The sequence below is a fragment of the Telmatherina bonti genome (genome assembly GCF_933228915.1).
Source record: "Telmatherina bonti genome assembly, chromosome: 11".
NCBI lineage: Eukaryota > Metazoa > Chordata > Actinopteri > Atheriniformes > Telmatherinidae > Telmatherina > Telmatherina bonti.
The window spans coordinates 33857528-33882043 of record NC_136629.1 but is presented as its reverse complement, the minus strand read 5'-3'; the positions used below and the strand labels follow the sequence as shown (position 1 = coordinate 33882043).

At 38.2% G+C, this 24516-nt stretch overlaps 2 protein-coding genes across 2 annotated transcripts in view; both read left to right on the top strand.

The window, feature by feature from the left end:
* Positions 1 to 1776: 1776 nt before the first annotated feature.
* On the top strand, positions 1777 to 2088 carry mrpl57 (mitochondrial ribosomal protein L57; the record flags this gene model as incomplete). Its single annotated transcript, XM_079248832.1, has 1 exon — positions 1777 to 2088. The coding sequence occupies one exon, from the start codon at positions 1777 to 1779 to the stop codon at positions 2086 to 2088; it is 312 nt and encodes a 103-aa protein (XP_079104958.1).
* Positions 2089 to 3880: 1792 nt separating this feature from the next.
* kcnh1a (potassium voltage-gated channel, subfamily H (eag-related), member 1a) overlaps positions 3881 to 24516 on the top strand; it is a gene marked incomplete at both ends in the record, with an annotated part of 62737 nt that continues 42101 nt past the window's right edge. The window contains 4 exons of the mRNA XM_079249395.1: positions 3881 to 3953; positions 10558 to 10681; positions 21357 to 21463; positions 21787 to 21915. Coding sequence (XP_079105521.1) covers positions 3881 to 3953; positions 10558 to 10681; positions 21357 to 21463; positions 21787 to 21915 — 433 coding nt within the window. The remainder of the gene's footprint in view (positions 3954 to 10557; positions 10682 to 21356; positions 21464 to 21786; positions 21916 to 24516) is intronic.

Below are 24516 nucleotides of genomic sequence, written 5' to 3'. Positions count from 1 at the left end.
TTTGAAGATTAAAAAAACACACACAAAAAAAATATGTAAAACTTTTTTTTGCTCATCATTTTTCTTCATTTTAATGAGGAAAAAAACAACACTGTAGCCAGATCATCATTCTGCTGCTATAATGCCCAAGAAGACAAGTACAAAGATCAATAAAAACAATAAAAATGACAAAAAATTTATAATACATTAATTTTTTTATTTGAAAAAGACATTATTTTTTAAACAAAAAAAATTGATTTCAAAATTGTGAAGAAAAAAATCCAGATTTTCGATTTTTCGATTAAATTTTCCCACCCCCTAGTAAACTCGCTGCAGATTACATTATAAGACAGTTTATAAAAAAAATAATACAGACGAGGACTTCAGGGTACACAAGCAGCTTTGATGACTTAAGAGGATGATATAAATAAATCCAGTCAATGAAAGAAACTGATACAAGTGCAGTTTAAATACAGAAACTAATTCATTTTGTATACATTGACAGAAAAAGCAGGAAATAACTGTGTTGATTTGTAGGAACGTGTGTAAACATACATGGAAATACAGTACATTAAGTAAAACAGTTTGTGTAATTCTAATAAGCTTTAAAGTCAGTATTTGGTGTCAGTTCTTAAGCCTCTCAGACTTGCTTACTTGTCATGTACTTTTTAAAAACATAGAGTTAAGAAATAGTTTTCCAGAATTCTTGAAAGAGGGTTTGGAAGCTCTTCTTTGGTTGTTGGCTGCCTCATTATGGTCTGTGGCAAGCCACACTGTTTCAGCAGTACTGAGGTCTAGGTTCTGGGAAAGATCAATTATTCTTGAAGTCATTTTGCCACTGATTTTCAGTTCTTGGTGTAATTTGTAAAATCTTAGCTTTTATTTCCTTGTTTTTCCTTTTGTAAGAATGGCATCTTGACAGCCACCTTTCCACTGACACCATTTCTCAGTCTTCTTGGAAGAGTAGGCCCTTAAAAAGAAACTTGCACTTTATCGGCTTTAGAAAACAGAAGTTTGATGAGATGAATAATTGTAGTGCTTAAATAATTCATTGACCAGTGAACAAATAACAGTAACCTGCCGCAGATCAGTGTGAAGAGGATGGTTTTAAATAAGTAAACAACTGTGAAATACTTCAGGTCAGCAGGCGGTGTTTCTCTACAGGGTAAGACCACAGTAACGGAAACACCCGCTACATTAATTCTGTTGTACAACTCCCTCTAATTCTGTGTTAAAAATAATCCTGGACCTCCTAGCTTCATGAATCTGTTTGGTTAAAAACACCTGCTCCAAATTTTCAACTGCTGCTAATTATTCACCATAAAACACAGTATTAATACCTAATAGAACCCATTATGCTAATTTTATTTGAATTATACATCAGATGGCCACAACATCAAAACCATCTGTTTAAAATAGAACTTGTTATGGTAACAAAAAAGTAAAAGAAACGCTCTGACTTGTCAGTAGGGATGGGATGCTGCTGAAAGTGTCCATTGGAGTATGATTGGGATGTGTCGAGCAGATGTTTTGGGTTGGTGGGTGGTCCTTTGTGGATTGGGCTTGTTTCTTTCTCATCCCACTGATGCTTAAAGGGATTGGGATCTGGGGATTCTGTTTCTCATGTTCTTGTTGTCTGAGTAATTCTTGAGGTGTGGCGAAGTGCACGCTCCCACCGGGGAGGCTGCTTAAACTCTTGTGCTTGAAGTAATGCCCTGTTTCTGGCACGAATTACCTCTTTAGCATTCACTGATCTAATTTTAACTGCTGTTGCCATTCCAGATTTAATTTGCCACCATGTTTCTCACCCTCGTCCTGCTGCGGAAAGGTATCCCGGGGAAGCAGTGGATTGGAAAGTATCGGCGTCCTCGGCCAATTACATGGCAGATGAAACGCAACACTCTGAAGCATCTGGAGCGAGAAGCTGAGAACGAATACTGGATCAGTCGGCCATACATGACCCCGGAGCAGGAGCACTCCCACGCCGCAGAACGCAGAGCCCAAGCTTGGCTTAAGATCAAGGAAGCAAGCTCTGCAAATTTTCCTGAGCACAAGCGCATAACAGATCACCTGAATCATCTGAGAATCACCAAGACATGGTTGAGTTAACAAGGCGAAAGGAACAAGATGCAGGGACTTTCTTTATAATGTTACAGTATACTGTGGAAACTAAGATGTGTTTTTCTAATTTATGTTAAGCAGATCATTGTATATAAGATGAAAAGATGCACGGAGCTACTCATTTATGGCTTTTTGTGACAAAGGCTGAATTCATACTGCAACAGGACTGATTTCTCCACAAAATAAAAGCATCTTGAAAAGATAAAACCTGTTTAACACACTATACCTTGTCTGTCTTTTTTTGTGAGACACCTCATTATAATTGTTTATAAAGACTAAAACATGTAAACCAGGCTGAAAACATTGGAGGAAAAATTTAGATTTGTGAATTTGGAGCATGGTTATGTAACTTTCAGGGGAAAATGTTAATGCCATTGTAATGCAGATTTAATTAGCTTCTGTTGTTGATTAAACTAAAGTTTCTGAATTTTTTGAAGTTGGAAAAACCCAGAAAGGGATGCACTTACGGTTCATTAAACTACTTTAATGTGCTGTACATATTTTTTCTAGATAATATGACGCTTGATTCTGACTTGATCTATGTCATGGTTTCTCCTTGTATTTCAGAGTAATTTGACCTTTTGAGACGCCTTGTTGCATCTGCACCTTTCTCACACGCAGTGTATCTTTACGTCAGTGACTGGTCTGATGTGTTATTGCCCTAAGCTTTCTGATAACATTTTAAACAAAGAACCAGCAAGGGGAGTGATTTTCATACCTTATAAGGATAGATTGTAGGATATTACATAATATCTTAACAGAGTTTATTGGTATCTTGTGTTCTGCACACTGATAAGCAGGAAAACCTGGGAAGTAATAAGTACATACAGCTTATTAATACTCATTTATAATGTATATTACTTAAAAATAATCATTGTAAAATATGTTTGCAGTTGGTTAAAAATAAAACCAACCATTCCTAATCCACAGTTTCACAGCTGTCCAGTCTGACTTTATCTTACTTGGGTGCAGCTGATTACGGTGCAAGTGGACCTTTCATCACCTATTTATTTATATTTGACTATTTTAGTTCTGTTATTTTATGGAAAATTTCTAATCATTTTTTTCGCTTTTGGAAAGTGGGCGCCTCAGCTTTCCAAGTAACAGGATTAATGAGGTGGTGTGGGGACTGTATTTGAAAGGGCCAATTGTACAGCAGTGGATCAAATGGGGAGAAAATCCACATGGTTCTGTAATTCTGCTCCTTTCACAAGGCTGGCTGTAACCAGCTCATCCATGAAAAACTTATTGTCCTGATTCGACTGCAGGAAGTTCTCCCAGCTCACTGGCTTTAAACTTATCAAAAGGTTATGTCTTCTATGGTGTATTTAAATCTCTTTCCAGATATATTTGTGTTGTTATTTTGTGTTTATTTTACATATTGGATCAACTGAACAACCATAAATGTTAACTCCAGGATCAGCTATCTGCTTTGGCACTTGTGCTTGTTTTGCTCCTTGGTGAAGTCTGAACAGCTCTGCATGTAGTTTTGTCAGCAGATGGAGCTCCAGTTCTTGTTGGGAAGCAGCAGCATCAGAAGCAGCAGCAGCAGCAGCAGCAGCAGCAGAGCCACGGCCCCTCCTGCGCGGTGCGCCCCGGTGTTGTTTTCCACTGCTGGATGAGAAGGTGCGCACCGAGCTGAGGAGGCGCGTAATGTGCAGACCAGACATCCACCCCCAGCCCACGAATTCCACGTAGCTTCCCACATCCACACACACCATGAGGACCAGCAAAACGAAGAGGAAAGATTCATCTGCAGACAACTGAGTGAAGCGGCAGGATGGCGGGGGGTCGGAGGGGACTTGTGGCCCCCCAAAATACTTTTCTGGAGAATATTGTCAGACGGTCAAACGGTAAGAAAGACGATTATTATGTTATACTGACTTCAGAGTTGGAAACAGTTTACAAAAATCAAGTCTGTCTTTGAAACAAGACATATTGACTGTTTTACAGCATCGAAACAATAAAATAATCACATAAATGAAGAATAAAGCGGCTAATTAGTTTTAAAAAAAAAAACCCAAAAAAAACCAAAAAAAAAAAAAACCCGAAAAAAACCCGAACCCTTGCATGCATAAAAAGTTCATTTACTTATAATTAATTCTAAGGGCTTCTTATAATGAGGAGTTTGCTGTGCTAATAAAACATTTTGCATACATGGAGCCCATTAATTAATGTAGATTTAGCTTTGACTCCAATTTCGGAGTCCCTGCAGTGTGAGGGGAGGGAAAAGACAGCAGGTCACTGCGATCATTAAATTGATTACATAACAACAGCGAAAGTCTCCGTTGAGAAATGATACGGACTACATAGCAAGGATACTTGTTTCTGTGGACAACTCAGGCTTAAATACCATTTATTTCCGAATGTAAGAATAACCATAGTGTGGTCAGATAAAGGTAATTGTTTACATGAATTCTGCTTTAAACTGCAGTCTGAAAAGGAATTGTTAAGCTTTTGTGTCAGTTGTCCATCCAGGATGATTAGAAAGAGCTTAGATAACCATTTGTTATAGAACAGCTGTTCATAGTAGCTATTTAGGAGTGATAATTATTATTTAGGTTATTATATTATTTATTAGGTTATTAAAGTGGGCTCAGGTTGGACCAGACTTCCCCCCTGACTCTTTCCCCTTCCTCTGATTTGGACTATAACCCCCAATTTTTGACTGACTGCGACCCTTTCTTTACAATTGTGACCTGACTCTTACATTAAGTGTGTTTAAATGTGTCTGTCTGGTCATTTAGTAGTAGTCGTCCAGCTATTGCTGAAGAGAGAAAGAGTTACCACTGCCTTTTTTGTCTTTTTAAATTAAATTTGTTTTCCATAGGACTATGGAAATTAGTTCATGTCGAGCAAAACTCAAATAAAGTCTGCAGTCATTTTTCTTTTTATTTCATAAATGAAAGTGCTAAAAGTACTTGATTAGTGAAATACGCAAATAGACGCAATCAAATGGATTAAACTTTGCCATAGTTTTAATCCCTACAGAAATATCACATTTGGGAAGATTTCAAGGTATGGCGTATTCTTTCTTATGTATAATTAATTGTTTCTCTTACAGGTTTATCATTAAGGACAAGAAAAATATTCAGGCAAAAGTGAATTAACAAGTTAAAACAATCAGAAATATTTTATGAAATAAAATATATCACCTTAGATGGACAACTTTTTTTAAGGAATCATTTGACATTTCTGTGTCATTAGACTCAATACAAACAATAACAAAAACAATTAAAGCCGCAAGCGGCATCCATCGGGTCCTCGCCTCATGCCGACATCTACCCAAACTTGTCACAAAGCTTCTGGGTGGATGTGAATTCAATGGTATGAATCCCACACTTGTTAGTTGAAAAACAATGCACATACAGTGCCAAATGGGCGTAAACGCCAAAATGGTGGACACCCCGTTGCCATGGTAACAGGTGGTCAATGCACTTTTCTCTCGCCTTGGGTTGTTACATATGTGTACCTAATTTCGTAGCCCTAGGTCAAAGTAGAAGATGGGGCCCCTTGGGCCCCCCCCCCAAAAAAAAGTGCCCCCCCCCCCACAATACACATTACAATGTGTTAAGCACCTACCAAACATGAATGAGTTTAATTTTCGTTGAGATCGGATGTGGTTCTGCGAAGATATGAGTGAACCGTGTTTCATGACGAGAAGGCTTTTTTCCATGGGTTGCTACGGTAACACGCTTTGTCCTATTGGAAAGATTTCACTAACTTTTGATCCCCATCTTGTCACGAAGCTTCGTGGTGAATGTGGAGCCAATAGCATGAATCGCCTCAGACTAGTTCGTTCAAATACGACGCGCCCAAATTGACAAAAACGGGCAAAAATATGGTCGTAAACGGCAAGATGGCGGACAGCCTGTTGCCATGACAACAGGTGTTTCATTGACTTTTCTACTCGTTTTGAGGTGGTAGACATGTGTACCGAATTTCGTCGTCCTACGTCAAACTAAACTTTTTTGACCCCATTCTAGGGACCATTTTTGGCGTTTCTAGGGGCGCTGTCGAGGCATTTTTGCATTGGCGTGCATGTGGACCCTAGAATATCGCTATTTTCGCCGGGCTTGAGGTGTGTGCCAAGTTTCGCAACTTTTCACGGGGGCTAAGGGGGTCAAAATTGAGTGAGTTGTGCCGCCGAGAAGAATAATAATCAGCAACAATAGGGCCTTGCCATACTTTGTATGGCGAGGATCCTAATAAAAATAAACAAATACAAACAATACAATACGATACGATATGACAGACCTGAGCCATAACATTTAACAGTTTCTTGTGAAACTCAATAAAAGCTATTTTTCATTACTACAATTTGGCCATAAATACAACATACATTTACAGGTCCAGGATTACATTGAACTATAAAGGCAGCTTTTTCAGTGGGGTCGCCTATGGTGCTTTAATCAGTCATCAGAGACAAATTTTTATGGCCTTTACGGAATCATTTTTTGGATCCCTTGGACATTAAAGAAAGGAAAACCAATCACTTAAAGACAAAAATCCATGTTTTTCTTATGACCTTGGGTGATCCATGGATTAGTGAGCAGTTTATCTCCCCCAAGCTAGAAACAAAAGAGATGAGACTCTAATCTGAGCTGAAACACAATGGTGGGTGGCCATTCATAGGCAATTAAATATTTTTTTTGTTCCAGTTACTGCTATTCTACCAACTCTGAAATTAGGCAACAAAAAATAGCAAACAGACACCTGCTTTGATGTAAGTTGCTTTTCTTTCCAATCAAATATTCATTCATTCAGTCATTCATTTTCTGAACCGCTTATTCCAATTCAGGGTCGCGGGGAAGCTGGAGCCTATCCCAGCCGGCTTTGGGCGACAGGCAAGGGTACACAGCTTGCCAGTCCATCGCAAGGCCACACAGAGAGATGAACAACCACTCACGCTCACACTCATTCTCACACTCATTCCTAGGGGCAATTTAGAGTGACCAATTAACCTATCATGCATGTCTTTGGATGGTGGGAGGAAGCCGGAGTACCCGGAGAGAACCCACGCATACACGGGGAGAACATGCAAACTCCACACAGAAAGGCCACTGACCAAACCAGCCAAGGATTGAACCAGCGACCTTCTTGCTGTGAGGCCACAGTGCTAACCACTGCGCCACCGTGCAGCCCCCAATCAAATATATTATAGACATTTTTCTTCAACAAGTTAGAGCTGGAAATAAGCAAATGATGGCAAGCTGTTCCCATTTAGGCAGTGCTACTGTCTGGAGTAATCTTACATAAAGTGGTGGAAGTCTGTAAAATGAGGTTGCTTTTGACTATTTCATTAACATTTAAGTTTTCCTGAAATCCCCAAAATGTGTCTCAGAAATGAGTCCACTTAAGTAGCCCAAATATTTGTGCAGGGAATGGAGATGCTGTGCCACACCAGGTTTGTGCTCTGAATTATAGCTTTTTTGCTATCCTCCTACTATTTTAGTGGAGGTCTTTAGAGGCCACAACATGTTTTAAAAATAATGAAAAAGGAACAATATTGATTTTCTCAATGTTGTATCAGTAGCCTAACATTAGCAATAATTGTATAAGCAGCTGAGGCCCTTTATATTATGAAGAAGTAGCTAGCTTCAGTTGCTGCTCAGTTAGCTTATTTAGCAGCTGCTAACTGACTGACCATGAACAGAAATGAGGATTGAAGATAAAGCCAACCACCAAAAACTGACATTAGCTGAAGTCACATACTTATATTATCTGAAAAAGTCATACACATTTCTCTCATAACTAAAAAAACAAAAAACAGCTAAATGATACATAATACTGCCATTACGCTACATTTCGGTGGCCACAACGTGGAAGAATTAATGAAGTTATTTGCTTCTTTCATGCAAAATACTGTAATCATAAATTCCATTAGTCTTTAGAAATTAAAATGAACGTCTTGTGAATTATATATATGTTTTCAGAGTTTCACCCCACATCTACTTTAAATGTTTTCAATGTTATAACACTGATTTTCATGTATTACTCTAAAGTTTTATGAATAGAGGCCTTTTCCCACTACAATCAGGTAGACTGTCAGTAAAATTGTGGTCAAGTTCTCTTTTTGGCACATTGTCTTTGGTTTAAGACCAGTAGTTTGATTGAATAACAAAACAAATTGGCAATGCCTCGAAAAACATCTCAACACCTCTGATCAAACTGAACCTTTATGATGACATCAGTGGACATATTCAGACATTGTAGGATGACTAACAATTTGGCCGATTTAATGGACTTGTAATGGTTGATTCAGGTATTTTACATTTGTATTTTTTTTAAGCCTTTAACCATTCAGGTTAAAGCAACATAGTGTCTCTTTCAGTTGACATGACCCATCTTCTTTGTCTGACATTCAACACGTTTCTCCCTGTAATCTGTTAACCTTCTTTTCTTTTTAAAAATTCCAGTTTGGACACTGTCACATAGACAGACAGGTATACTATGAAGTTTAATTTGGCTTTCTGCTCTTGTTTTCTTTACAGTATCTACCTCTTTGTAATGTTCTACTAAATGTTCTGTAGCCAATGCTGTTAATTTACAAAGCACTTTTGGATATTTCTAGCGTTCATGAATTCTTTACTTTAATAGAAGTATGTTAACAGATCCAGGGCTATCAATCACTGAGCTTTGGATTTTATGTTTTGTCTCTCACAAAATTTACATTTATGTGTTGATTGTAAAATAACAAGCTGGCATGGAACGTCTTGTGCCCTTACACCCTGCCATTGTATTTGCTTATGTCTGATGTTTTGTGTTGATGTGACTAAGAAAATATATTATTGTATGTCTTTCCATGCAGCTTGAAATCTGGTCTGTATTTAATGATCAAGTGTTTGTTGGTGTTTACATATATTTTAGCATTGTGTTGTCGCTTTGTTGTGTGATAGTGTGTAGTGTGGTTTGTTTCAACTGTTCCATTTAAAACCATTACAGCAACTATTTTTTTACTGGTTGCCAAGATCATGTCAAGGTTTTTAAAATTTTTACAACTTTTAAGGCATTTTTTAAAATATACTTTTTAAATGTTTTTTTTTTTTTTTTTTTTTTTTTTTTTAAATTTAAAACAAATTAAAAAAAATCAATAACCAACCAATATACACAAAATATAACTTGAAAATCTTAGTTTAATCAGCTTCAAAACAACCCTTGTGTTTTGCTTATTTTTCGAAAATGTTATATAAAATGTAAAGTGACAAGATGTTTTATCAGTAAAGTATTGCTATAAAATGCATTTGAAAAGGAAATGTGTTTTTTTTTTTTTATTTTATTTTTTTTTAGAAATTTCAGTTGCTATGTTTACCTTTATAATGTCCTTGTCTTCATTGTAATTTGATAAAGAAAGTAAAGTAAATATTGTACATGTAGAAATTAATTTTTGCCTTTAGAGTGAATGTAACAGTCAACTACATACTGTATTCAGCTTGGAGAGTCAGCTGCTTTAAAGCAAATGGTCCTTTTATTTAATGTTTTATGACACAAGCTGAATTAAGTACACTGAAATCTGACAGGTTAAAAAAGGATGAGAGAAAAATAGGCCATTAAAATGTAAATGGGGCTCTGTTTATGTAGGTTTGTTACCATTTTGAACACAAATAACTTCAGCTTAGAGGCATTGCTAACATTTGAATATGCAAAACATGCGATATGAGTTCTGTTTTCCAACAAAATGAGATATTATTGTTTTTCTAGGCTGCATTTGCCATTAAAAATGCTGTTTATAGGAGCTGCCATTTATATACCTATTAGTGCAAAACAAATATCCACTGTTGCCCCAAAATCAGTAAAAACAGTTAACTCATTGCAAACCCAACTCATAAGTTATAAATAAAAAAAAGGGATAATTAGTTTTTCCAGTACTGTTAATGAGAAAAAAAAAACTTAAAAGGTAAAGGAATGATAAATGTAGATGCTATCTTCATGAATAAAGCGTTTGTGCTTGGCACACATGTATTGTCTGTGTTTCCACTTAGTGTGAAATGAGCCACAAATGATCTTAAACAATTATGCAAATCACTTAAATGTGTGTTGGCTCTTAAGGGTTGCTTTTTCTATTCTTGTTTTAACTGAAGGGTAAACATTACTATTTTATCAAATAATAAACAAATGATAAGCAAATAAGTTGTATTATTACTGAATAAGCCAGAAATACTTATGAGTTATTTAAATTAATAATCTTATAAATGTCAATTATATGGATCGACTCAGTTTGACAGTATTTGAGTCCCTCAGATGAGATAAAAATGTTTAAATTTACACATTTATTAATTTAATTTTAAATCAGCTCTTTCTTAAATCATGTGTTCTGTGACCACCAAATGGTTGACTGCTAGGCTCTGTTTTTTTCCCCCAAGCCAAAATAAGAGCTTGCACATGCACACTGCTTTTTGTAAATACTGTAACCACATATGTTATTTTCATGTTTATTTCTTCTTCACTTCAAAACAGACACCAATTTTGTCCTGGGAAATGCTCAGATTGTGGACTGGCCCATCGTCTACAGCAATGATGGTTTCTGCAAGTTGTCGGGGTACCATAGAGCAGAAGTGATGCAGAAAAGTAGCACCTGCAGGTAAACCTGAAGTTCTGTGTCTTAGTATGTAGTTAAGCCACAGTGTTCATGTGTTCTCACATTTTGATTTACCAGTGTCACTTCAGGAATATATTAAATACTCAACCAAATAAGTAATGTGGAGATGTATGTATTTGTATTTCGAAGCTATTTTGGCATTAGTCAAAGCTAAATTACACTGACTCATGTGTTGCATTTACATGAAAAACAGTTACCAGTGAGATTACAAGAACTTCTCTTATAGCGGGGAGGAGAGAAATATTAGCATTTCTTTTGGCTTTGTTGGTACAGATCTTCTACTGAAACACAAGCACAAAAGCTACTAGCTCTATAGAAAGCTGTTTCTATATTATTTAAATGTCACAGTGTGAGTATTTATGTCTCACTTTAAAGATTACGACAATCCAATTTTCGTGCACATTTTTATTATTATTTTTTTTGTTTCATTCATTCTTTAAAAAGACCTTTCGTGACCTTATGGGCATTTTTTCCGTTTATCTATCCGAAGCTGGTCTGTCCTTACACCGTATGAGATATCTATCAGTCTAAGAGGAACGATATGAATAATTGCTTGGTCTATAAACATGCTGTGTATGTCAGAGTTTTCATTGAAAATGTTTAAATACAACTTAAAACACATTTAAGAAGATGCTGAGAAGCTATTGGTGGATGCAACTCAGTGACTTTGAAGATTAAAGTGCATATAGACAGATCATGGGTTTATGACAGGGGTGGCAACTCTGGTCCTGCAAGTGTTGGGAGTTTCCCTGCTGCAACACACCTGACACACATCACTTACTGGCAATTAGCAGACTGGTGCAGAGCTTGACATCAAACTCTGCATTAATCTGTTAATTAGCCATTGATTTGAGTCAGGTGTGTTGCAGCAGGGAAACTCCCAACATTTGCAGGGCTGCAGCCCTTGAAGACTGGAGATGCCCACCTGTTTTTTTTTTTAAATTAAAATATATATATATATATATATATATATATATTCTGAGGGGTTAAAATTGGAAAAACACACGCTCGTGCAGAGCTGACATCATGATCTATCAGGATTAGTTCAAGTTTGGGTGTAGTTCATGTTGGATTTTTGTTTTTGCTATAGTTTCTTCAGTTTGCTCTCAGGTTGCTTCTAAGATCAGGTTCAGTATTCTGTTGTTTTTTGTTTTTTTTTTTTGTACCTGGTCTGAAACTGATTTCCACATCTGCTCGCTATTCAGTGATTACTTCCTCTGCAGTATACCCATTCACTCCGCCCATTTGGTTCTTTTTTAGTTGTTATTATGCACTCAGTTTTTAAGCTGTTGCAGTTTCTTGGTCTTTTAAAATACATAATTTCCTTCATCTGCCTGCTTCATCCTGCATTTGGATCCTTCTTCCTCACCACATTGTGAAAGATATAGCCTGATATTCCCCACACATAAAGGGTGTCCAGTAGATGATTTCCTCTTACGGAGCCAGAAACCACATATATAAGTCAGTGATCTGTGATGTAATCTGGTTGTAACAGCTAAAACTGCCTCTGCATCACCGACTAACTGTAAGCCTGTGGACATGCATTGTCTCGCTGGAGCTCTTCCTTTCTCAAACTGTTCACGAAGAAAGAAAAGAAGTTCTTCCAATGAACAGCATTGTTATTTTTGCAAATAATTTTTGAACATGTGCTTGTAACAAGGCAAATAACCACCATATAAATAGGATCATAGTGAAACAGTTGGTGCTGCCAGATTTGAAATCCGTGGGAGATTTCATCTGTCGATGAAGATGGTGCTCATCACAGCCAGCACTGCAGCTATTACTGATTTAGACCTGCAGGCCGTTAAACATAAGACTCAGAACACTTGCCAAAACAAACACTGAAGTGAGCGTTAGATGCTTTGTCTTTGGTTTATTTTCAGATTGCCTGAAGATGTGGAGTCTAGTGTAGGTAAGAATAAAGAAAAGAAAGCTAAAATCTCTTTTGAAAGCTGATTGAAGGCTTTTCCCAGCACTTTATAATGCAGCACAGACATGAGTGAGGAGGACTCCTGTCACACGACCTGACAATTATTGCATCACTAATGAGTAGTTTGTGCAAACCAAGAAGTTAGAGCTGTGTAAAAGATAATGATGAGTTGCTAGAGAGCACACAGGGATTTACTGTATTCATTACTACTGATTTAATCATTAGTGACAATTTACACTAAGTAGATAATGGCAAACTCCTCAGATGTTAGAGCATGCAATGAGTTTCAAAAGGTTATTAATAAGTAAGGAATGAATATTTTCTCATTTTGTCGAGTTGATCAGGATGATGTGGGTGTCAAAGCTTAAGTATAGAACTGATTCATTGAAAATTAATTGATTAAAGACATCTATAATTTAAAGAAATGGAGCAACGTTTTAAAAATGTAGAAATAAATGTAAATGTAAAGATAAATTCAGGAGTATAGAGAGTATCAAACAAAATGTAGGAAACTTGAAATTCTCTTAAGAAAGCAACTTTAATTTTTAGAGGGTAATTTAATATTTTCATTCAATCCCACTCACTGGTCACTTTACAAGGTACACCAATCAATTGCTTGAACACTTAAAAAGCCAATGAGCCAATCACATTAAAGTATTTCATGTTGTCTTTACCACATAGACACAGTCAAGATGAGCATCAGATTGGGGAAGAAGGGATTTATGTTGCTCTGGTTATTGGTCCATTATAGGCTGGCAAACTGCTGGTTTACTGGGATTTTCAGGCTCAACCATCTCCAGGGTTTATGAAGAATGGTTTAGATGGAGAAAAAGTTCAGTCAGTCAAATGGATGAAAATGTCTTGTTGATGTCAGAAGAGAATGGACAGATAGAAGAAAGCAACACAAACCCGACAACTGGTTTCAACCAAGACATGCAGAGCACCATCTCTGTGTACAACACATAGAAACCTTGAAGCAAATGTGACTGTAATTCATGCTTAACTGGATTACTGCAATGGCTTACACATGTGTCTCTCAAACATTTTTGTCCTGTTTGCGACTGGTCTAAAATTGACTGGAACATGTAAGAGAGAAGGCTTCATCCTGTGTTAGTGCACTGACACTGGACGCTTGTTTTTTTATAGTGTTCATTCTAAAATCCTTTAATTGTTTTTTTTTCTCAATTCAGCTTTATTTGTATAGCGCCACTTCACAACAATGTTGTCATGGGGCACTTAACACACACATCATTTCAAGCCAATTCATACATATCCTATAATAGAAACCAACTGACTGCATCGAATCATGACTTCAATCCAATCCCCCATCCTGAGCTGCACGCGGCGACAGTGGGAAGGAAAAAACTCCCTTTTAACAGGAAGAAAACCTCCGGCAGAACCCGGCTCAGGGATTGCAGCCATCTGCCTCGACTGGTTGGGGTGGAGACGACAGGAAAGACAGAACATGTAAAGCTGCACTTAATCAGGAAAACCTGTGGAAAAAAGGAGAAATAACTTAGAAATGGCAATATTCTCATATATTTATACATTATTATATTAGAGAAATGGAGCAAGGTACATCTCAGTGCATCAGGTGACGCCCCCATTGCTACATAAGTAACGGATGGCTAGACTACCCATAACTATAAGAGCAAAGAGCAAAACCTGGACAGTTGGGTCATTCAGACTACCGTACATTCAGACTCCAACTCAGGAGATGCTTATATCCTAACTATAAGAATCATGAAAAAGGAAGGTTTTCAGCTCGATCTTAAAGGTGTGGAGGGAGTCTACCTTCTGAACCCACGGTGGGAGCTGGTTCCATGAGAGGAGCCTGATAGCTGAAGGCCCTTCCTCCCATGATACTCTTCGAGACTCTGGGAACCACAAGTAAACCTGCAGTCTGAGAGTGAAGTGCTCTATTTGGAATATATTCAACTATGAAAATGTCTTTTAAGTCTTTAAATGAGCTTGCCCCACCATCTGAACTGTTACACATCTAATCCCGGTCCTTCTGCTCAGTGGATCAGTTGCTCCTGAAGGTGCCTGTGGAACCTTTCACCACGGCAGGTCTGACAGTTTTCATCACTGTCCAGTTTTAAATCCCTTTTTAAGACCCACCTCATTTCAATCAGTATAATTCATTCTTTGTCTTAACCGCTTTTTCCATTTAAGAGTCACGGGGAAGCTGGAGCCTATACCAGCAGTCATTGGCCAAAAGGCAGGGTGCACCCTCGACAGGTCACCAGTCCGTCACAGGGCCACACAGTCACCCAGTATACATTTGCTGTTATTTCTTCTTTTGCTTTTTGTTTTGTTAACTGATTTTTATTGTCTTTTACTATGTTTCAGTTTTTTATATGATATGTTCAGTGGCTGCTGTTGTAAAGTGCTGTTATAAATTAAGCTGGCTTGGTTTGGAACAGATGGGCAACAAAAGAAAAACCTGGGTTCCACTCCTTACAGCTAAGAACAGGAAACTCCAGTTTGTACAGGCTCACCATTACTGTATAAATGTCATCTGGTTTTATTAGTCTTCATCTCAGCTGCCACATTCAGATGAGGGGGTCAGAATGTGGCTTAAACATGAAAGCATGGATCCATCCTGCAATGGGCGGAAAATAGACCCAATAGCAGCACAAATGATTTTGGCAGGTAAACACAGTCTTTATTTAGTAGTTTGTAAGAAATTGTTGGCAGGGTGAATACAGCTGGAGTCAAACTCAGAGCTCCTGTGTGCCAAGCACACAAATAACCACAGGACCAGCAGGGCGGGCAGAAGGCACATGGGATTGAGAGCACAAAAGCACAAACCCACTGCTGATGGGTTTCCCCTCTTGGAAAGTGGTCCAGATGAGGGCTAGGTGTGAATTCAAATAAGGGGCAAGACAAGAAAGCACTGGTTAAGAGCAGATCAGGTGGATAACAGAAGAGCAGCCTGGGGATAAGTGCTGGAGTGGTGTGAAGCTGCATATATACCGACTTAATTGGAGATGGAGAGGAGGTGACTGCAGCAGGTGAAGGTAGTTAAACTGATGAGGGGTGTGTCTGAGCAGCAGATCAGGAGGAGGTGCAGAGCAGATTGTGACACTATCAGGCCTTGTCCACATGTAGCAGAGTTTCTCACAAAAACAAAGTTATTTTTCTCCAATTTGGCCTGTCATCCATAGGAAAAACCAGATTTATGCAATCAAAACTTGCGTCGCATGTCTACATGTGGACATATATAATCGGGGTTTTAGGTTTTGAAACGTCATCAAAAAAACCCCAAAAAACATTACAACACATGTGCGACCTTTGTTTGCTTGAACAGCATGGACGTCCTCAAAACTGTTGGCGTTACCATTGCCCAGGTGCTTTGTGTGTGTTTGTTTTTACACGGCCGTCAGTACTGCTACACATAGACGACCAAAGGTGAAGGATGAGATTAAGGACACCACCTAACTATATCAGGTTGGAGGCGTGTTTTGTGGAAGTGACGTTGTGAGATGGAAGGTTATTCTGATTGGATATGATTAAGGGCTCTACTGCTGCCTGAAGGTTTGATATGCTTATAAATGTGCTTAACGCAGTTATGTGGATATGTGTGGATGGATTTGTTTTTGAAAAACAAGGTTATGTGGACTCTTTTTTTTTTTTGACTGTATGTGTACATGGTTTTAATGGTCCAGGCTGGTTTGCGGGGTTATTTTCTTAGCACACTTTGGGCTCTTATTATTAACAGTGTTGCTTAAACACCACAGTCTATCTAAGTATCGCTGCTGACCAAGTCCATCATCTTCTGGTGGTTACTTCCACCATGTCAAATCATCTAAAACTGCTTTCTTGAACATGACAAGTTCACTGGACTCCACTGATTCCCAAAGTTACCAGATTTTGATGCAATAGAGCACCTTTGAGAACTGATAAGACAGGAGATTCTCGCCACACACGTACCAACAAATCTGCAGCAACTGTGCGATGCTCTCGTCAATGTGGACCAAAACCTCTATGCAAAGTTTCCAATGCCTTGTTCGTCATGGCGAAGTGTGTCCAGACTTTTCGATTTCCCCCTCAAACTGTGAGTGAAGAGGTACTCAGGACTGTCCTTTTAGACGTGGAAGACATACTCAACTCCAAACTGCTGGGTTGCACTTCACGTAATGTAGCTAGTCTGGAACCGGTCACACCAAACTGTTTGTTGAAGGGGCGGCTTGACCACTCATTTCCCGGTCCATCCACAGTTAGAAATCCTTGCACCTTAGAAGTGGAGACATTCTCAGATGCTGGCAGACAGGCTCTAGATTGCTTTCATAAGCAAATATTTGCACATCCTGCAGAGCAAGCGTAAGTGTCCTACTTCTGACCTTATTGTTGGATCAGTCATGATGATGGTGGAGCCACAGCTACCTCGATCCCTATGGCAGATTGGGAAGGTAGTATTCCCATGACCGAATGACCACATTAGGACAGCAGAGGTTTAGATAAAGAACAAAGTGTACACAAGGCCAGTAACTCGTCTCATCCCTTATCTGAGACACCAGATGATGAAGCCAGGGGAATCAAGTAGATTACAATTAGACTTTTCATGCTGCACATTTGGCATTAAATGTTGGGGCGGCGAAGTTAGAAAGACAAATAATAGAGACAAACAGATCTAGATACCTGGGCGGAGGCATCTGCAGCTGCACTATACGCACTAGACTGGATGAGAAGAGAGGTCGTGTGGAGCCTGCATGAAGAGCTGCAGCAACAATCTGCTAATTAAAGTTTATTTGGCTAACTCAGGAAATATCACCCGTACAGCCGGTGGATGTTACAGAGTTCTTCACTGACAAAATACCACACATAGCCTTATAGTCATCCTTTGATATGTCCACCTACCTGCATGTCCCACTTCTGGATGTTTGATATGAGCAAAATCCTGGAATAAATCAACATCCATCTGTGCCAAATCTGACTCCAGAAGTGTTCTTATAAACACTCAAGAAGACACCATCACACCTGAACCTATTCGTATTATCCTAATTCCATTCCTCATTTTATTTTAAATAGTTCATATAGATCTATTTATAACAGTTATAAGTTTTATATCTAGTTATTGTAACAAGGCAGGGTTAAAGAAATTTACCTGTCATGATGTCATTTACACTGTCCAGTGATACATGTCAGAGAACTTTAGATAGTTGGTAATAGAAAAGTTTTTCTTCATTTTTAAACCTTTTTCACCACTACATACAATTGGAGGGATGTCAAAGCCCAGAAGCCCAAATCGTTGCAGTATACCTCTGTGTCTTTATTTTGCTGTTTAGTAGAAGCTAAATGCAGCCAGTTGAAGCTAATTGGCTAAGGACCAAAGCAAACGAGTCTTTCTAAACATTCTGTGGAAGTTTGGCTTGTTTGCAGCAATAAACAGCAATAAATATACTTCCAAGAATTTATGTAAGTATCAAAGAAGTAACTGAGTGATAAAAAATGGCTTAAGTTTTATGGTTTTCATATTCTTTTCAATAGGAAGCAATGTTGCAATGTTGTAATCTCCTATAAACCAAGTGCTAACGCTGATGTTTTCATGTTAATAAGTTATTGACATGAGTTGTGCCAAAGTTGGTGCTTCATTTGACAATAAAAATTATGATTTATGGTGATGTTTTTAGGGAAGTTTTTATGCTTTTATTTCTTTTTTGAGAGTGTCACAGATGTTTAATTTTATTATAGGACAGTGTCATGTAGTTTGTTGGAAGTTACAGGTTCAGCGCCCAAAGTGGCCAAAAGTTACATAATATCCATTTACATTGTGAACAATTATCTCACATCATATTAACTTTTTCTTCTTGTCATTCTAGATTAAGGTAGATTTTTGATGTTACACCTAATTTTGTAGCACTTTAAACATTTTTATTACTTCTTGGTATCTGCTTTTTCATAAGGTACCACTGCCGGCTTTCATTCTTCTTCAAACATTTTACCGTACCTTTAATCATCTTGGGCTTCTTTTTACTTTTGGTCTCAGACCATCTTAGTGAGCTTCGGCGTTAGGGCCATAAAATGTTATCTCAGTGTGGGTGTTGGATGTTTTTTGAGGATGACGCAAACATAAAATATATGCTCATTTCCCCAGAGTCTAATAACGAAGCCCTTTTTGGTCGCAGAAATGTGCTGATCAAAGATGTTGTTTCCATTTTAACCACTCTTCCTGTCTCTTCAGCTATGTCCAGAGTGTTTTTTTTGCCGGTTCCTCTGTTGTAAACATAGTGGCAAACCTGAAGGGGTTTTTTGCACATGGCAGGAAAGTAATTTCAGAAAATGTTATGAAATATTTTTCTTTGAAGAAAGTCGTGCTCCTCCCAGCTTAGAGAGTAGAAGAGGAGCATAGGAAGACATTCATCAGTGATATTAGATCAAGCACGAGTGTGAAAACTCTCTGCAGAGTCAGACTGTCTCAATAAATATAGCCCGCCTTTTGTATTTCATAACAAACTCTGAGTTATATTTAGATCATGCTGGGACGGCTGCTGCTGAGGGCGACTCTAATGCGTAAAGTGAGATGAATGCCTCTGCTGTGTGGTTGAAGGTGTTCATGGATGCTTGACCAATCTTTATGTTTAATTTGTTTTTACTTTGGAGTCGGCCAATTAGAGACCAGGCTTCATTTGTCTTTTTATGCTTCTAAGATGAATTTCAATGAGTTATAATCTAATGCTGGTCTATATTTGCCCCGGTTTTCACAGTTAGGACATAAATTATGATAAATGTCCTTTATGGCTCTGTGCCAGCACCAACTGTGACTGATTGTGTCCAGTGTGGGTAAACACGACATCTCAGAAACACCTTGGGAATGAGGATAATGGGATGGAAGGGTGTAAACAGATATGCCTGTTTCAGTGGGAAGATTTGTTTGTTTTTGTGCAGATATTTAAACACAACCATAACAAATACACACAAAACACATTAAACGGTTGATAAATGTATTGATTACAGACACAAATTTGGCAGATTTTTGTTTCTACAGAAAATGAAAATAATGCCATGTCACAGCATTTCATCAGCTAGTCATAAATCACTTGTTGATTCCCTTTTAAGATACAAACAGCAGGGGAAGAACAACAACACAAAAGCCAATTGTTGTGTATAAAAGCAGCAGGATGCATGATAGGCAGCATATATATATATATACACATGGGGTTCGAAGTACACAGGAGCTTTTGGGGAAGCTTATATTTTCTGTCTGCAATCACATGCACACATACTAGTGCATGGCAGTGCAGTTAAAAACATGTTTATTGCATAAAAACATTCTGCCACAACTGTATGCAGTTGATACGATCAGAAACATTTCATGTTTGGACGGCAGACTTTTTTTATCACAGTGATGAAAGAAACTGTTTTATTCAAAAGGGTAATGCATCCTAAACTCTGCTTTTTGAGCTGTAAACAGCACTTAATTGATGAAAACCACCTATACTGTTGTAAAAAAAAAAAATTTTTCTTTTATTTTTGTCATAAAAATTTTTGGCTCAAAACAGCACCTACAGGGTAAAACCAGGTTTTGTTTTTCTTGATGTGGATCTGTACTTGGTGCACAAGAAACTGAAATACTTCACAGCACCCTCCTACCAGATGCAAAAAAAGGCAGGTTGTCACTTTGCAGGCAGCGAAACCACGCCCACTGATATGCACGGATGTGAGCTTGTTCACCAGTTTCAGACTACAATGTTAGACTTTTACAGAACTTTTAAGAACATATTTCTTTATTGGGAAAATTTTTTGTTTTGGAAGGTGTAAAAGTAACACTGGAATTTATTCTTTCCCGGCTTCATTCTCCTCTGACGACAGACACCAAACTCAGATTGTAGGAGCAACTTGCAGCAGCACGTCCGACAGCTGCCACAACCTGCTGCGAGCCGCTGCAGCTTGCCATAGCAGACACACGTTTCACACTACTGGAAAGCTAGGATTCATGAAATTTGAATGATAAGTATAACTTCAGGCTACAGTCATAACTGTAGATTCAGTCAACACTTATTCAGGAAACACTTATTTTGAAGCCATACTGTACTCCAGTAGCAGATGATACTCCAAAAATAAGCTCCCGTTGCATCAGTAAGGATCCAGTGAAATGGTTGATATACAACAAGGCTTTTCACAATTTAGGTGAAACTTGACGGGTTTTACAGCGATTAATGTGAAGAGCATTTTGATGTTGCATTCTTTCATCGTCTGCTGATGTCAGCTTATGTTGTTCTGATATTACTGAGAGGTTTGACCATTTATATCTGAGCCACTGCTGCTTAATCGGTATGCAGTGATCAGCCTGCAAATGAGCAGAGCCCAGTTTGACCATCCTGCATTGAGGCTTGGTACTGACTTGCTGTGCTACTAGGTTTTGCGCACAGTGTCTCGTGCATTTTCACTTGCAGCCAATAACAGAGATATTGGTGTGTTTTGCTTGTAACATAGACATTTTAGTGTTAACAGAAGGAGCTCTGGGGAGGACAAAACAATGACAGTCTGCAAGAAAGCTGCTATTTAAAATGAAAGGAGTGGAGCTCTGCTCCACAGATTGATTTTAACCAGCTGGGGATGGTCTTCATCTGTTACTGACATCATTGCTACCAGTTTCATGATGTCCTGAGACTCAAGCTCAAGTAGTAAAAAAAAGAAATGCTTTGAAGTTACTCATACATTTAAGATTTAATCAACACTCTAGTGCAAAGATTTAGCACCGTGTCTTTTTTTGTTTTTCAGCTTCATGTATGGGGAACTCACCGACAAGGACACGACGGAAAAAGTTCGACTAACATTTGAGAATTATGAGATGAACTCCTTTGAAATACTGATGTACAAGAAGAACAGTAAGTAACAAATTCAAATGTGGAGAAAAAGGAAAATGTGAACTTCTGCTCCCTTGTAATGCAAATGTATGCAGAGTTTCTCTAAGATACAGCAGAGTTCAAAGGCAGCCCAGAACATTTCTACCTCTGTAGAAATGTGCTAATTGGTTGACAGCCAGACCAGAGCTACCTTCCTCAGAAAAATATGGTTGTGTGCACCTGTGCATGGAAAACACGGGAAATTAAAAATCTGATGAAAATTTCTGCTCCTTATGCACTCAGCTTTTTCCTCCAAAATAAGCAAATGATGCAGCAACATGTGGTGTTCTCTTTTGTTCTTTTAGGGACGCCTGTTTGGTTTTTTGTGAAGATTGCTCCCATTCGAAACGAACAAGAGAAAGTGGTCCTGTTCCTTTGCACATTCAGCGATATCACAGCCTTTAAACAGCCCATTGAAGATGATTCTTCTAAAGGTTGGAGTCCATAAATGAAATTTGTTTCTGGTCTTTTGTAACACAACATATCAACTTCAGAGTGTTTGAGTTGAAGAAATTAATTTGCATCCACTCTTAGGCATCAAATAGCTCAGGAAAATCAAATTACATGTTGTTGTTTTTTTCACAGTGTACAATAGGCATGTGATCTGCAGTGTATAAGGCAAGGTATAAGGTAAAATTAGTCTGTCAGCCACTACCATTCAGCCATATGCATTGTGTATCTGCTCTGGCAAGTACCCAGTCAGCCAGACACACACCCTCCATTATCGGAACAGAACATAAATTCACCAACTAGGCTGCATAACTGTTAAGATGGCACAAATTGGTGTAAAAGAGCAACCACAAATAAGCAAACCAGACGGAACAGGATGTTTAGTTACTATGAAATTGAGATCATAGTTCAAGCTTGAGCAACATTATGCAGGACTCTGCTAAGAGCATCAGTTCAGACTAACATTTGGGACATGGCCTGCAGACAACAATAACAACCGTGGCTTTGTATTGTCTCGGTGTAGGCTGCAGATAAAAAATACAGGAACTGAGGCAGGTTGAGCTTGTTAGCATTGTCACTTTGTGCTCATGTGATATTTACACAGCATTCAGTAACAATTTGAAAATAACATGTTGTACAAAAGACAAAAAAGGGAAATTGTCATGCAGCTGAATGTATATTTATTTATTTAAGGCATTCTCCAAACCTTCATTGTACAATGTTCCAGCATCGTAGAAACAAGCTGTCAACACAACAATACAACCTTTATGTTAACCCCTTGCTAACATTAGCCTGCTTACAAATCCTGAAAAAAGTTTAGCTACATATTTATTAATTAAAAACACATTTTCATTCACTTGACTAATATAAATCGGGTGCTTACTTCACTTTTAATTTTCTTTTAAGTCTCAATCAGCGTTTTCATTGTCAGGTCTCTACAAAAGCGGACGCTAACTTTCAGGAGCAATCGTTTTATCGACTCTGCATGTGATGGCTTGTCCTGGGCTTTAGATGTATCCATTTTTCACATGGAATGAAAGAAAATTGCTAATAATTTTTTTACATGGATCGAACAGCATTGATGGCTTGTCCAGGGTGTCCCTCTCACCTTGTAGCTGCGGGAATCGGCTCTTGCTAGCTCCCTGCTATATTAGCTTCATGCTATGCTTCTTCTAGCTACTTGTTGACTCAATGAGAAGGATGAGAAGAAAATAAGTAAATTTAACTGAGGCGCTTATGCTTAAGAATTTCAAATGCTTCTTGATACATCCATTACACTTTAGAGAGAAAGAAATAGGACTTTTCCTTGTGATTATTCTCACTAGGGATGGACGGGCCATCTGGCATAGTGGGTGTTTTCTCGGTGGGCCGACATATTTTTTAAGTTGACACAGTTTATTTATTGGTCCATACAACTGAGTATACTCAGTTCTATAGATCTATAGCTCTACACTGGCCTGGCCCGGTCAGATTATTAACACTTCCCACTGTTGCTGTGGTCCCTGTGTCTGAGTAGCTTAATTAATTCATCAAAATAGTTAGCAGAAGCTGCTCTCCTGACCAGCAGCTCATGAAACACGTTGATCTGCAGCTTATTTGTTCTGTCCTTTTCTGACTCCCCTTTTCTAAACCCCCTTCTGGGTCTGATAAGAGAAAACAGAGGAGGCACAGAGAAACTGCCAAATTTCCCCCTAAAAATGATTGATTGATAGTTTGACTGCAACAAGACCTTCATCAGCTGCCATGCATGATGATGATGATGATGATGATGGTGATAGTAGTTCTGTAGTAAGCTGCACTGCTTGGTGGTGTAAAGAGGAAAAGTGATCCATCAAACACAGTAAGTCTGATCCATTATTAGCCAGTTAAAGGTGAACACGCTTGGTGTTTACATGTTATGATGAATTGATGATAACACATCAATAAAACTGCTGTTTTATTACCACATTAGTTTTCTTCCTTATTTATGAAAGCAGCAGAACTGGTTAACTGGTTGTTTTGACTGGTTAAAACAATATTGTAATTATTTAACATGTCTGATCTTTGCGAAATCACTGCACAGTTGTAAGTGCTTTTAATAAGTTGCACAGTTGATGTTCATATTTAAGACAACGCACAGATTTGTGGCGCATGATCTTATATGGGTCAATCTTGGCCAAAGGGCCGACTTTTCGTCCAAATCCGTCCCCTACTTTCACAGTGCTACTTCTACTTCATTGACGGGATTTAAAGGCTTATTCTTTTCCTGCCCAACATGCAGGAGTTTTATATAAAACTGCTAAAGAAGACTCAGAATTCAGTAAAAAGAACAAAAGAAAAAAAAACACACACATTGTAGATTGAGCACAACAGGCAACATCACTCCCAATGGTTGTGCAAGCTAGTTAGAGTGCTGCAGGTAGGATGGAAGACTGAACAGGGAGAAGTGTGAAGACTATCCGCTAATTGTGTTGGGCTCTTTTGAGTCATGGGTTTCTTACCTGCAGATCGAAGCCATGATAGGAGCAGAAAAGAAACATTTGCAACAGTTTAAATAGTGAACATTATATAAATGGAATTTCACATTGGCATTGGGTAGCTGCTCA